At 52.0% G+C, this 14,232-nt stretch overlaps 1 protein-coding gene across 1 annotated transcript in view; it reads right to left on the reverse strand.

Annotated features, from left to right (window-relative positions):
* Nucleotides 1-9,165: 9,165 nt before the first annotated feature.
* Nucleotides 9,166-14,232, reverse strand: part of CCDC124 (coiled-coil domain containing 124) — a 29,539-nt gene continuing 24,472 nt past the window's right edge. The window contains exons 2-4 of the mRNA XM_056845106.1: nt 12,376-12,556; nt 10,497-10,611; nt 9,166-9,385 (exon numbers count right to left, since the gene is read on the reverse strand). Of these exons, the coding sequence (XP_056701084.1) occupies nt 9,181-9,385; nt 10,497-10,611; nt 12,376-12,556 (501 nt within the window). The 3' untranslated portion in view covers nt 9,166-9,180. The remainder of the gene's footprint in view (nt 9,386-10,496; nt 10,612-12,375; nt 12,557-14,232) is intronic.

Genomic DNA, 14,232 nt, shown 5'->3' on the forward strand with positions numbered 1-14,232 from the left:
CCCCATTCCTCAACGGGGTTCAGCCCTTTCCAGGTGGTATACGGAACAGACTTTGGCCCCTTCGGCTCCACTCCCGTCACCCCTGAACTCGAGGCGGTACCCGAAGTTCAGGAGTGGGTGCAAGTGGTCCGGTCCTCTTGGCCCTGGTTACAAAAGAACCTTGAACGGGCCAAGCGTAAATACAAGGAGCAAGCCGACAAACATTGCTCCCCGGGGTGGGAGCTCAAGGTGGGAGAACAGGTTTATCTATCCACCAAAAACCTGCGCTCCCTCCGACCCTGCAAAAAACTCAATGATCGTTACGTGGGTCCCTTCCCCATATCCCGAGTAATCAATGAGGTCACAGTGGAATTGGACCTTCCTAAAACCTTACGGGGCGTTCACCCCGTCTTCCATATTAGTTTACTCAAACCCTACGTAGCTGCTCCTCAATTCCATCCCCCACCCAAACCCGAACTGCCAACGGTTGTGGGAGGGAATACACACTTAGACGTGTCCAAGGTCTTGGACAGCAAATGGAAAAAGGGAAAACTGTTCTACTTTGTCCGATGGAAACATCTGGGTCCGGCGCACGATGAATGGGTTGCAGCCCCCCACATGGCGGCCCCTCGCCTCGTACAAGAGTTTCATTGCGCTTATCCTGATAAGCCGCGGCCTCCCGACCTCGCGAGAGGGGGGCCTTAAGGGGGGCAGAATGTGAGGGCTATGTGTTCTGACTTCTCATCCCAACCCCTTTGAACTCGTAAAAAGCAGTTCACACCTCCCCGTGCCTTCCTGGGTCTCACGTCCCATCTATCTGGCCCAGGTGTCAGCTCTCCCTCCCCTGCTGTGCTTCCTGCCTACACTCCCTCAGGCCGAGTCCGGCCTTGAAGTGCTGATAGCCCTCACTGTCTCCTTGGAACTGTTTGATGTTTTGTATTGCACCAATCTATCTTACTGTTTCTCACAATAGGAGTGTGAACCTCTTGCCCTGTAGTAGATATATACTGTAACCCCGATAAGCTAGTTCACTTGTAACTTTGAATCCGTGTCTGCTCATATCTTCTGAAGCCTTCAATAAATCCTTTGTTTCTGCACCAAGTCTGAGCAAGTGATTTGGCGAAGTAGCACAGGGGATTGGGACTCTTACACCCTTGCCTGAGACCCTGGAGAGCAGCTGCCGGTCTGAGTAGACAAGACTGACCTTGATGGACCAAGGGCCTGAATCAGTAGAAGGCAGCCTCCTGTGTTCATGTGTGGTTGCAGGCTTTACTGTTGGACCCTGCTCATGTGCAACAGCTCTAGACACACAAAGAGACACAGAAAGGGGCTTGGAAATACAGCATCTCTATCCCTCAGTCCAGTTCCTGTAGTACAGGAAAAGTACAGGGGCAGAGCCAAACCGAAAAGGTCGGCCATTTAGTTTACTACAGATCCATCCCGAGTGTCCTTTGTTAAGATACTCAAGAAGAGGGATCGGGGGAAGGGCCATGGCTCAGTGGTAGAGCATCTGCTTGGCTGGCAGAAGGTCCCAGGTTCTATCTATGAGAGCCAGAGCGGTGTAGTGGTGAAGAGTGGTGGTTATGAGCGGTGGACTCTGATCTGGAGAACCGGGTTTGATTCCCCACTCCTCAACAAGAAGCCAGCTGGGTGACCCTGGGCTAGTCACACTCTCTCAGCAGGGTGTCTGTTGTGGGGAGGGGAAGGGAAGGTGATTGTAAGCTGGTTTGATTCTTCCTTAATTGGTAGAGAAAGTTGGCATATAAAAACCAACTTCTTCTATCCCCAGTGCCTCCAGCTGAGGGATCTGGCAATAGGTACAGGTAGTCCCCTGACCATGGGGTGACGTCACATCCCAATGTTTACTAGGCAGACAATATTTATGGGGTGGTTTGCCATTGCCTTCCCCAGTCATCTTCCCTTTACCTCCAGCAGCAAGCTGGGTACTCATCTTAGCGACCTCGAAAGGATGGAAGGCTGAGTCAACCCCGAGCCGGCTACCTGAAACCGACTTCCTTCAAGAACGAACTCAGGTCGTGAGCAGAGCTTTTGACTGCAGTACTGCAGCTTAACACTCAGTGCCACGGGACTCTCCAATCTGGCAATAGGTGGTGTGAAAGACCTCTTGTTGAGACCCTGGAGAGCCACTGCTAGACTGAGCAGACAATATTATGATGGACCAATGATCTGATGCCGTATAAGGCAGCTTCATGAGTTCAAGTTCCCCACAGTAGCCTAATTTATTACACAGTCTTCGACTGTCACTTTCTACTGAGGATAGATTGAAGGCCCTCGTTTGGGACTTCTTGGAAGCATTCAACTGCCCACTGTGGAAACAGTATGCTGGGCAGGAGAGAAACTCTGTAGTCTGACCCTGGCTAGGTTCTTATTAGAAAGGTATTAGACAAATTCAGTGAAGTCTCTTAACCTTTGATAACTAAATGGAACCTCCATGTTCAGGTGCAGCCTACCTCAGAATAGCAGCTGGGAGAGTAAACAGGACTGGTGCTTTCAAAATCAGGGCTTCCAGGAAATATATGGCTGGACTCTATTGGAAACAGGATGCTGGGCCAGAAAGTTTGATCCAGCCAGCATTAAATGGGAATTACATCACATTCACAAAGGAGGTGAAGTGTCCTCGAAAGCTGTTAGCCATAAGAAACAAATAGAACCTCCAGAATCAGAGGCAGTCTATCTCCAGATGGAAAAGGCTGTAAGCTTGTGGGCCTGGTGTAGATGAACCTAGCAAAGTGTGATCCAGCAGGGCTCTTCCTGTGGCTAACGGCGCCTAGAGAGACTATAGCTGAGCCAGAGGATCCTTGGCTTAGAAGTCATTCATTTAACCCAGCAAATCAAGGATAGCTTGAAGGACCAAGAGAGCACAAGTCAGCAAACTTCTCTCCAGAAGGATGAGATTTGAACCCTAGACCTACCTGATCACAGCTCATTCTCTTAGCCAGTATGCTAGGACCTGAATCAAGTCAACTGGAATATCCGACGAGGTATCAATGAGGACTAGGCTCCCTGCCCAACCTGTTTTCCAACCATGTTGTGAGCTCAGGGTTTGCCAGATTGGCTTGGCAGGAGCTGTTCATGGTGTAGTGGTTAAGGGAGCTCTAATCTGGAGAACCAGGTTTGATTCCCCTCTCCTCCACGTGAGCGGCGGACTCTAATCTGGTGAACTGGGTCAGTTTCCCCACTCCTCCACATGAGCGGCGGACTCTAATCTGGTGAACTGGGCCGGTTTCCCCACTCCTGCATATGAAGCCTGCTGGGTGACCTTGGGCTAGTCGCAGTTCTCTCTGAACTCTCTCAGCCTCACCTACCTTACAAGGTGTCTGTTGCAGGGAGAGGAAGGGAAGGAGAATGCAAGCCGGTTTGATTCTCCTTACAAGATAGATAAAGTCGGCATATAAAAACCAACTCTTCTTTTACTACTTGGCTCTTCTGAAGCCAGGCCAGCCTCACACAGAACCTGCCTCAGGATCTATGTGGCAGACCGAAGGTTGAGCTTCTCAGGTATGATGGTCCTCAGCAGAACCAATTTCTAAAGGGCCAGATGCTCTTAATCATCAGCTGCAGCGGAAGATGGAAGAGCCACACGGGGAAGAAAGATTTTCACAGTCCCGTTTAGGAAAAAAAGACAGAGCCGCAGACAGGAGGCTGGAGGATACTGTACCAAATAGAATGGTACAAAGGGAACCACGCTGGGTCAGACCAAGAAGGGTTCATCTCCTCCAATGCGCGTCACATGGACTTGTGCTTGGACAGGGAGCTAGGAGACCTGGGTTCAAATCCCTCTTTGGCCATGAAGCTCCCTGTGAGGAGGAGGAGGAGAAGAGTTGATTTTTATATGCCAACTTTCTCTACCACTTAAGGAAGAATCAAACTGGCTTAAAATCACTTTCTCTTCCCCTCCCCACAACAGCCACCCTGTGAGGTAGGTGGGGCTGAGAGAACTCTAAGAGATCTGTGACTAAGTCCAAGGGAACTTAGCTGGCTTCATCTGTAGGAGTGGGGAAACAAATCCAGTTCACCAGATTAGCCTCCACCACTCTTGTGGAGGAGTGGGGAATCAAACCCGGTTCTCCAAATCAGAGTCCACAGCTCTAAACCACCACTCTTAACCACTACACCACGCTGGCCTATACCTAGAACATCCAACTGTTGAGGTAGTATATCTCTGAATAAGAAGCCCTGGAATTGGAGAACCTTCCTCATTATGCCCTCCAGTGTCTATTACTCGATTCCCAGGGCCATGTTTCTTGCAGCCGTTTTAGCTAGGCTAGTCCCTGCATTCAGTGGCAGCCAAAATCATTTATCTTTTATCCCTCTCTTTGTATCAGCTACCTCACAGGGTTGTTGTGAGGTTTGAGAGAAAGAAAGAACCACATTTGCAACCTTGAGCTCTTGGGGCGTGGAGAGGTTTCATTAAAAAAATATGGAAACAGGACGCTAGACTAACAGGAGCCGGCCAGTTGCTCCTGAGAAGCCAGCAAACAGGGCATGAATATAGCAAGTCAACCATTACATCTAGAGGTACCGTATATACTCGAGTATAAGCCGAGTTTTTTAGCCATGATTTTTGGCTTAAAAAACTCACCTCGGCTTATACTCGGGTCAATACGGTAATTCACCTGCCGGGCCCTCTCCCAGTGCGCTCCCGCCGGCCAGCTGATGGGCGGGCTGTCCCGCCTTCTCCTCCCCACCCCACCCAATCGCGCCTTCTGCGTGGCGGAGGCTTCTCCCCCTCTCCCCCCCCCACCCGATCGCGCCTTCTGCGCAGTGGTGGTGGCAGCTTCTTCCCACCCCACCCGCGCCTTCTGTGCAGTGGCGGCGGTTTCTTCCCCCCCCCAGGGCCAGTCCTCCCGCTTGCCAGCTGACCCTGCGGGGCCTCCTGCGCGCAGGGAGGGGGCCGCCGCCACCCCCTGCCTGCGCGCCTAGAGCCCGGTCAGGTAAGCCTGCGGGGTGGGTGTGCATTTCCCCCTTGGCTTATACTTGGGTGTCTAATTTTTCCTCATTTTTGGGGTGAAATTAGGCACCTCGGCTTATACCCGAGTATATATGGTATACTGATCCTGAACACGGAGGCTCTACTATTGTCCCTGGAAGCCAAAAGCTTTCAAACAAGTGAAAGAGCCAGGCCCTTGCGAGGAAGGATAGTCCATCCCTCCCTGTTCTCAGAGACAGGTAATTAAAATTTATTGTGTGAGGGCAAAGGCCATAACAATATAACAAAAGTAAGTGCCCAAGCCATAATAAATATAACAATACAAGAAAACACAGCAAGGTTAAAAACAGTACTAAAATTGTGAGGACCAGGGCATGACATAAAAGATCGCAGCACGTTAAACATCAGGACGAGAGTTTGGCATGAATCTTCTTGGCTGCCGATGCATACAGTGACATCATATAGGTGACAACACGATCCTCATCAAAGATAAATGGTTTTGTCTGCCACTGTATGCCAGGGACCAGCCTAGCTAAAACGGCCGCAAGAAACTTGGCCCTGGGAATCGAGTAATAGACACTGGAGAGGGCATGAGGAAGGTTCTCCAGTTCCAGGGCTCCTTATTCAGAGAGAGACTACCTCGACAGTTGGAGGTTCTAGGTACAGAATAGCTCAACAGAGTACCTCCTCTGAAAGCCACTGACACCAGGCGGCCCACATGCTCTCTTCCCTGAGTCAGACTTGGCCTTGATTTCCCAGGAGGACATGGGTCAAGAAAGCATCGGAGAAAAATTGTCAGAGGGCTCCCACGTCTTCTGGCTACCTGCCAACTGTTTCCTGCATTTCAATCAGCAAAACTGCACCTTCCTTTTCGCAGGAGGGGTGCAGAGGCAGATTTTCACTGTGCCGTTTGGTCCAAAGCTTGGCCAAACAGGCATCCCTTTCTGCAAAAAAAAAAAAAAAAAAAAAAAAAAAAGTCACAGAGAAAGACAGGGAAGTGGCACAGTTCAAATACTTTATTCCTTAAAGAGAGTTTACAAGACGGGTCAAATTTGTTTAAAGGTAGACACATCCTCCCCCTGCAGGATGGGAGAGAATCCAGCCTCGTTCGGGGGTGGGTGGGGGGAGAAGAGATGCTTTGGGCCGGATGGGAGCACCTTTAACAGCCGAGGCAGGGGCAGGGCCGCTGTAGAAAGACTGATCTTCTTCAAAAGAGACACCGCCAAAGTGGGCGTTCGGCTGGCATTCGCTCTTGGCAGCAGTCTCGCTTTCCCGCTGGATAAACCTTCCAAACGTCCCGAAGCCCCTCCTTCCGAAACAAAGGACTTTTGAAGAATAGTCCCGAAGTCGGGATTTGTGTGTGCGCACGCGCACTTGCATCGTGTCAGCTCGCGCCCGCTCCTGGCGATGCCAGCCATCAGCGCTGACTTGCTTGAAGCACAACGAGGGGGGTCTCTGTATGTGTGTGCTTTTCTACGAGCGCAGCGGAAAAGTCACGCCGACTGGAAAGGCCTAATTACGGCTTCCGCCTCGCGCTGCAGGCAACCTGATTCCACTCCAGCAACGAGAAAATGGGCAGAGATACGGGGTGTGCGTGTGCTGAAGAGTCGGGGAAACAGAAGGAGCCTTCCATTAAGAAAAAAAAGAAGACATTCTAATCCCTACAGCCCTCGCAGCTAAAAGGATTGGCTGCGTCTGTTCCATTGCTCCATAATCCGATCCCCTTCTAAGATTCCTTTGGAAGGGGGGTGATTGCAAGGCGGGAGAAAAAGTCTTCTGAAGCATTAATAGCCTGTAAACCCCCCCCCCCCCAATAGCACACTGATCAGTGCTGAAGCAAAATGTCTAGCAGGGGTTGCAGAATTTTGCCATTTGCTAAACACAGGCCCAGTGCCGCAGAAGGGAACCATGGAAGGAAAGGGGTCGGAGACTTGACATGGGGCTAAGGGAGGCTGCGGGCAGGGCCGGCGATGAGGATTTGGCAGGGTGAAATGGGGAGAGCAGCCAAAGGGAGCAAGATGGCCCCTATTTTGTGACCGCTGGAGGAAATCAAAAGCAGTTTGTGCAGAAGGGAGTCCCAGGCTCGCTGCCTGTCTTTTGGCACCCAACGCCTTCCCCTCCTGTAGCCAAGGGGGCCGAGATGCCGCCAGACACCAAAGGACGAATGACTCTTGCAAGGGCTGTACAGAGCTCCGGGGGAAAGGAGCTTCCATGCGGGCGGCCATGAAAAGATGAGCTGGACAGAAGGGAGGCGGGGAAGGAAGAGAAGCACCCTCCTTGACCATGTGCCAGAGGGGGTCTTACGCGCCCCCCCAGACATCGATTTTTGCAGTGGGTGGGGGGCCCAGAAGGGGAAATAACGCAGGCAGGAGCAGCACCCAGAACTCAAGTGGGCCAAAGGAAAGAGAAGTGATTTTAGAGAGTTATGTGAGGCTGGGAGTTCCCCTGCCGATAGGCTTGCAGCTCTGCTACGGAAATCCGCCACTGTCCGTCCCCTAAGGCGACAGGGGAGGCGACCCCAGTCAGCTGCGTCATTGCTGCAGCAAGGAGAGGGAGAGCGTGCTGATTTGCAAGAAGAGAAGATCAATAGGATGGATTCTGGGAAGCAGGGTGGGGAGGGGGGCCGTGCTCGGCCTTTGCCGACATCCCTGGCCCAACGTACGTCTCGCTGGAAACCGCCAGGGTGAGGGGGAGTGTGACAGACAGAGGGAGAACCCAGGCGGCACACACTCACGTGCCTTTGAGGAGGGCCGCGGGTGTTAAGACACAAAGGGGAAGTTGCCATAAAATGTACGGGGAGTGTCCCCGACAGGGACTAGGGCCACAACAATGTTGAAAGTGGGGAGAAGCACCGTGGGAACACCAGTTCAGAAGGGGGACCATGGCATTGGGGCCTGAAGAACGAGGCCTGATCTCTGATCCAGGGAGCTACGGGCTTTGGTCCCACCCTGAGAACACTGCCCTGTTAGCAACACCGGAATCGAGTCCCTCGGACCAACCCCGAACACAAAGAGGGTGCAGGACCTTTTAGTGTCGGAGTGCAGGCTTTTCTTCCTTCAGCAGGGCTGCGTGGAGGGTCTTGTTGGGAGGAGAAGGTGGTTCGTAAAGGTTTCATCCCACGGATCAGTTCTGCTAGCCTTTAAGCCTGGCATGAGGTGCCTTTCCCCGAACCAAGAGGGCAAGATAAGTTCCTCGCACCAGACGAAAGTGCCCCCCCCCCGCTGGTGCAACAGAACGGTGGGAAGTGCCCCTAAATGTGATGTCTTGGAAGAGCTTCATCAGAACTGAGTCTGCTGAAAGGACATGATGATTCCTGCTAACAAGAGAGTACAAGAGGCAGATCCTCACGCCCCTTGATCCGTTGTACCACTTCAGACTACAGGCAGGCTCTTGGGACTGGAAGCTCCATTAAAAAAAAACCTTGGACAATGGAAAGTAGCTGATCAGGGGGAAAGGGTCCTGGCTTTCTATGTGCAAGGGATGTTCTTGTACTGAGGAGCAGTCGATACTCCTCCTCGGCAAAACCCAGGAGGTCAGGGGAAAGGGCTCCAAGCCTACTATTGTCCCCTGAAATGCTGGATTTCTAAACCGCAGGGTATGGTTTTGTTTGTGCATTCTGCGGAGGCACGGCCCCGATGCAAGTTGACCACCTCCGTGAGAAACAGCAACCATCGCAAACGTTACTTGCTTTGGGGTTTTTTGTAGAGGTGCTCCCACCCCACTTCAAAAGGGAAGGGCTGCCAATATTCACAGCAAGGCAGATGGCGGAGTTATCGTGCCGGGTTTTCACCGGCAGGTTTTAACAGATTGGGCTGAGCTCAGAAAAGTTACCTTCTTGGATACAAAGACGTACTGGGTAGGCAGGGGTGTCCATCCAGGTTGCTCCTTTTCTTACAATCTGCCCCCTGGCAGTCGGCAGAAGGGGGGCATGCTTGGCTCAGCGGCTATTGTGGGTCAGCCGGACCCTGCGCTCAAAGAAGCCTCGGGAAGCTGGAAAAACCCCTTGATTAAATGGGGAACTTAAGGGGGGTGGAGAGAAGAAGATCAACCAAGCAAAGGGCTCTGGGAGAGGGAGAGAAAGGGGGGGGGAATAGTTGCACCTTTTAAATCTTCAAAAGTCGAGTGAGGAAGAAAGCTGGCATGATGGCGACAGCGGTCCTTGGAGATATCCTAGGGGGGAGTGTGAGAAAGGGAGTGCAGGGAGGTTCTCTCCTGCACACGCCTGCCCAGCCACCCCTCCCTTCCGAGTCTCATTTCTGGCTGTTGTAGGCGGTGTGCCTCTGGTTCATGGGGTTTTCGGGAGACTTCATCCACTCCTTCTTGAGCAGCTGCTTGAGCTGGGAGAGGCGCATGTTGGGGTTCTCCTGCTTCAGGCGGGGAAGGTTCACCTCCTCGAAAGAGGCGAAGGCGGCTTTCATCCGGCGCTCCGGGTGGCGGTCCAGGTCGTCGGCAACACTGCTCGGGGGAGGAATTTAATAAAAGAGAGAGAGAGAGAACGGGGAGAGGAGAGGAGGAGAAAATCCCTGTTAACAAGATTCTGGCCATTAAGAACCTTAAAAAAGCCATGCTGGATCAGACTAAGGCCCATCAAGTCCGGCAGCCTGTTCACACAGTGGCCAACCAGGTGCCTCCGGGAAGCCCACAAACAAGACAACTGCAGCAGCATTATCCTGCCTGGCTTCCACAGCACCTAATATAATAGGCATGCTCCTCTGATCCTGGAAAGATTAGGGATGCATCATGACTGGTATCCATTTTGACTAGTAGCCATGGATAGCCCTCCCCTCCATGAACATGTCCTCTCCCCTCTTAAAGCAGTCCAAGTTGGCAGCCATCACCACATCCTGGGGCAGGGAGTTCCCCCCTCCCCAATTTCCCTTGGCAAAGCAGCATCTGGCTTTTCTTTCCTTGGTATAAAATGGAGAATGGATACCAAGAAAGGATATACTTTCATAGAAACATAAGAAAAGCCCTGTCGGATCAGACCAAGGTCCATCAAGTCCAGCAGTCTGTTCACACAACCAGGTGCCTCCGGGAACCCCACAAACAAGACAACTGCAGCAGCATAATCCTGCCTGTGTTCCACAGCACCTAATATGATAGGCATGCTTCTCTGATCCGGGAGAGAATGGGTATTCATCATGACTAGTATCCATTTTGACTAGTAGCCATAGCTAGCCCTATCCTCCATGAAGAAGAAGAGTTGGTTTTTATATGCCAACTTTCTCTACCACTTACAATCACCTTCTCTTCCCATCCCCACAACAGACACCCTGAGAGGTAGGTGGGCTGAGAGAGCTCTAATAGAGCTGTGACTAGCCCAAGGTCACCCAGCTGTCTTCATGTGGAGGAGTGGGGAAACAAACCTGGTTCTCCAGATCAGAGTCCACCAGTGCTCCAAACCACCGCTCTTAACCACTACACCACGCTAGCTCTCCCCCCTTAAAGCTGTCCAAGTTGGCAGCCATCACCACATCCTTGGCAGCCATCACCACCTCCTGGGGCAGGGAGTTCCCCCCTCCCAAATTTCCCTTGGCGAAGCAGCATCCGGCCTTGGCCGGAGTACCTGAGCACGGCGATCGCATCTTCAATGGTCCGGGCCTCCACAGCTCCTTCCTCCAGCTCCCTCCTGTTGATGTTCTCCTCCAAGGGCACCTCGAGGTGGCTCTTCTGTTTATCCACTGGGGGGTGAGGGGAGGAGAAGCATTACAGCATTAATTCACGCTGCAGGCTGCCTGTTCACATAAGAAGAGCCACACTAGGATCAGACTAAGATGGCTCCATCTATCTTGGCACCTCACAGGGGTCAGCCAGATGCCCCAACATGAAGACCCTTGCTTTTTACACCCCAACAATGAGCACAAAAGACAGCCTTCCGCTGAAGTAGGAGGTTCCTAGCGTTATGCTTCGAACGTCTCTTGCTTTGAAAAACCTGCAGGGGTCGCCGTAAGTCATAGAACCATAGAGTTGGAAGGGACCACCAGGGTCATCTAGTCCAACCCCCTGCAAGTCAGCTGTGACCTGACGGCACTTTCTGGTGGGTATGTGCCTTGGTGCCAGCGTGGTGTAGTGGTTAAGAGCGGTGAACTCTAATCTGGAGAACCGGGTTCGATTCCCCACTCCTCCACATGAAGCCCCCTGGGTGACCTTGGGCTACACACAGTTCTCTCCGAGCTCTCTCAGCCCCACCTACCTCACAAGGTGTCTGTTGTGGGGAGTTGAAGGGAAGGTGATTGTAAGCCGGTTTGATACTCCTTAGCAGTAGAGAAAAGCAGGGTATAAAAACCAACTTTTCTTCTACTTCTTCTAAACCCCTTCTGAAGGTACCTAAGCCAATGGCTGCCACTGCATTTGTGGCTATGAATTTTTTTTTAATTAAATATTTCTACCTAACTTTTTGGGAACTCGAGATGCTATCTGTGGGAGATTCCCCAGGAGTTCTTCTATTCAGGCACTGGCAAACCACAGAACTCTAGAAAGGGTTCTGAGTCACATGTTCTCCAAGCAATTTCTTTTTTTGCTGTCAAGTCGCAGACGAATTATGGGGACCCCATAGGGCTTTCAAGGCAAGGGACAAGCAGAGACGGCTTGCCATTGCTTACCTCCGTAGAGCAACCCCGGTCTTCTTCGGCGGTCTCCCATCCAAGTACTGACCGTGGCCAACCCTGCTCAGCGTCCAAGCTCTGACTGGCTCAGGCTAAGCTGGGCTGTTCAGGCTGCTCTCCAAGCATTTACACTGATTGTATATCAACGGTGTATGCGAATTTTATAAGTTGATATTTTTATGTGGAGCCTGTATCCCAGGCCCTATGTTTTTAACAATTTTGTAGACTGCGCCTTGCAATAAATGTAATTATTTTGTTACAGTGTATAGTTTTTGTAGCTCAGCCTTTGAAGCTCTCCCTACATATTTGGTTGCGTTTTCCCCCCCTCTTCCATTTTGTTGCTCTCCATAAGAACATAAGAAAGGCCATGCTGGATCAGTCCAAGGCCCATCAAGTCCAGCAGTCCGTTCACACAGTGGCCAACCAGGTGCCTCTGGAAAGCCAACAAACAAGACGACTGCAGCAGCATTTATCCTGCCTCTGTTCCACAACACCTAATATAATAGGCACGCTCCTCTGATCCTGGAGAGAATGGGTATGCATCATGACTAGCATTCATTTTGACTAGTAGCCATGAACACCCCTCTCCTCCATGAACATGTCCACTCCCCTTTTAAAGCCTTCCAATTTGGCAGCCATCACCACATCCTGGGGCAGGGAGTTCCACAATGTAACTATGTGTTGTGTGAAGAAATACTTCCTTTTATCTGTTTTGAATCTCTAACCCTCCAGCTTCAGCAGATAACCCTGCATTCTGGTATGATGAGAGAGGAAGAAACGCTTCTCCCTGTCCACTCTCTCCATACCATGCATGATTTTATAGGGACACAGACAGCTCACCGGCATCCCCGTTCTCCTTTTGGTCTTTCCGGAGCGACTCGTCGATCTGGGCTCGGGTGACCTTGCTGGGGACTAGCTGCTTGGGCTGCTTCCCCTTCATCATGGCGTCCTCCTCTTCTAGCAGGCGCTGGAGCTCTTTCTTCCGCTCGAGCTGCTCCAGGCGGCGCTTCTCGCGCTCCTCCTAGAAGGGGGAGGAGGAAGAGAGGGAATCAGCCTCCTGGGCAGGTGCGAAAGGAACTCCAAACCGTTTTGCGCCCACTATAATAACATCGTGATGCGGAATGTAGTGGAGTCGCATTTTCCACACTCCGTTTTTAAGGCGCGCTTCTGACGCTTCTGCAGCGTGCAAGAGCTCCATCGCTCTGCCATGTCGGACCCAAGTTTATCACAATGGGGAACACAGGTGGGGTCTGTGGGCACTTGCCATAAAGTAGCGTGCCAGGCTAGAGGGCCAGGGGACAGGGGATGGCTGCTCACCCACCGGGCATCGTGGGTCCACTGTGCCCTGGCACCCCCTCCTACTTCCAAGTTCAGGGACTGGGCATTTAAAGGTATCTACCAACCTGCTGCCACCATGGGGGCACTTGAGAGAGCCAGCGTGGTGTAATGGTTAAGAGTGGTGGTTTGGGGCGGTGGACTCTGATCTGGAGAACCGGGTTCGATTCCCCCACTCCTCCATATGAGCGGCGGACGCTAATCTGGTGAACTGGATTTGTTTCCCCACTCCTACACACGAGGCCAGCTGAGTGACCTTGGGCTAGTCACACTCTCTTAGCCCCACCTACCTCACAGGGTGTCTGTTGTGGGGAGGAGAGGGGAAGGCGATTGTAAGCCAGTTTAATTCTTCCTTAAGCGGTAGAGAAAGTCGGCATATAAAAACAAACTCTTCTTCTTATGATTCATTTAAAATACATAACGTGTGCGTGACAGTGGGTTAAGCGAAAGGACCACCTCTCCCTTTACCATCCCTCGCAGCAGCTGCCTTCTTCCCCACACCCATTGCTGGCCATTCCACCTTTAAGGTCTGCCTCGGCCCCACCTGGAGGTCTTTACCAGAAAAGCCCCCCTCTCTCCGCTCTGAAAGGACATCCCAGAGGAGATCGGCTTCTCTACCAGGCCAGGGGTAGCATTGTACGGTGGTGGGATTTAGAAGGGCTTTCGAAGGCATTTAACAGTGGCAGGGGTTTTGTCGGGAAGGCGGGGGGGGGGGGGGCACTGAGCTCTGACCAGGCTTCGTTTTTTGCTGGCATTGTCATGGTTGAGTTTTTATACCCTGTTTTTTCTCAACCATAAGGAGTCTCAAAGAGGCTTACACTCTCCTTCCCTTCCCCTGCCCACAACAGGTACCTTGTGAGGTAGGTGCGGCTGAGAGAGATCTGAGAGAACTGTGACTAGTCCAAGGCCACCCAGCAGGCTGCATGTGGAGGAGTGGGGAAACCAACCCCGTTTCACTAGATTAGAGTCCGCCGCGCATGAGGAAGAATGGGGAAGGGGGCTGTGGCTCCATGGCAGAGCATCTGCTTGGCATGCAGAAGGTCCCAGGTTCAATCCCCGGCATCTCCAGTTAAAGGGACTAGGCAAGGAGGTGATGTGAGAGACCCCTGCCTGAGACCCTGGAGAGCCACTGCTGGTCTGAGTAGACAATACTGACTTTGATGAACCAAGGATCTGATTCAGTATAAGGCAGCCTCATGTGAATCAAACCCGATTCACCAGATGAGAATCCACCGCTCCAAACCACTACATCATGCTGGCACCAAGGCACAAACCCATCAGAAAGTGCCATCAAGTCACAGCTGACTTATGACAACCCGGTAAGTTTTTCAAAGCAAGAGATGCTTGGAAATGGTTTGCCAC

This window comes from Euleptes europaea, chromosome 2 (assembly GCF_029931775.1).
Source record: "Euleptes europaea isolate rEulEur1 chromosome 2, rEulEur1.hap1, whole genome shotgun sequence".
Taxonomy (NCBI): domain Eukaryota; kingdom Metazoa; phylum Chordata; class Lepidosauria; order Squamata; family Sphaerodactylidae; genus Euleptes; species Euleptes europaea.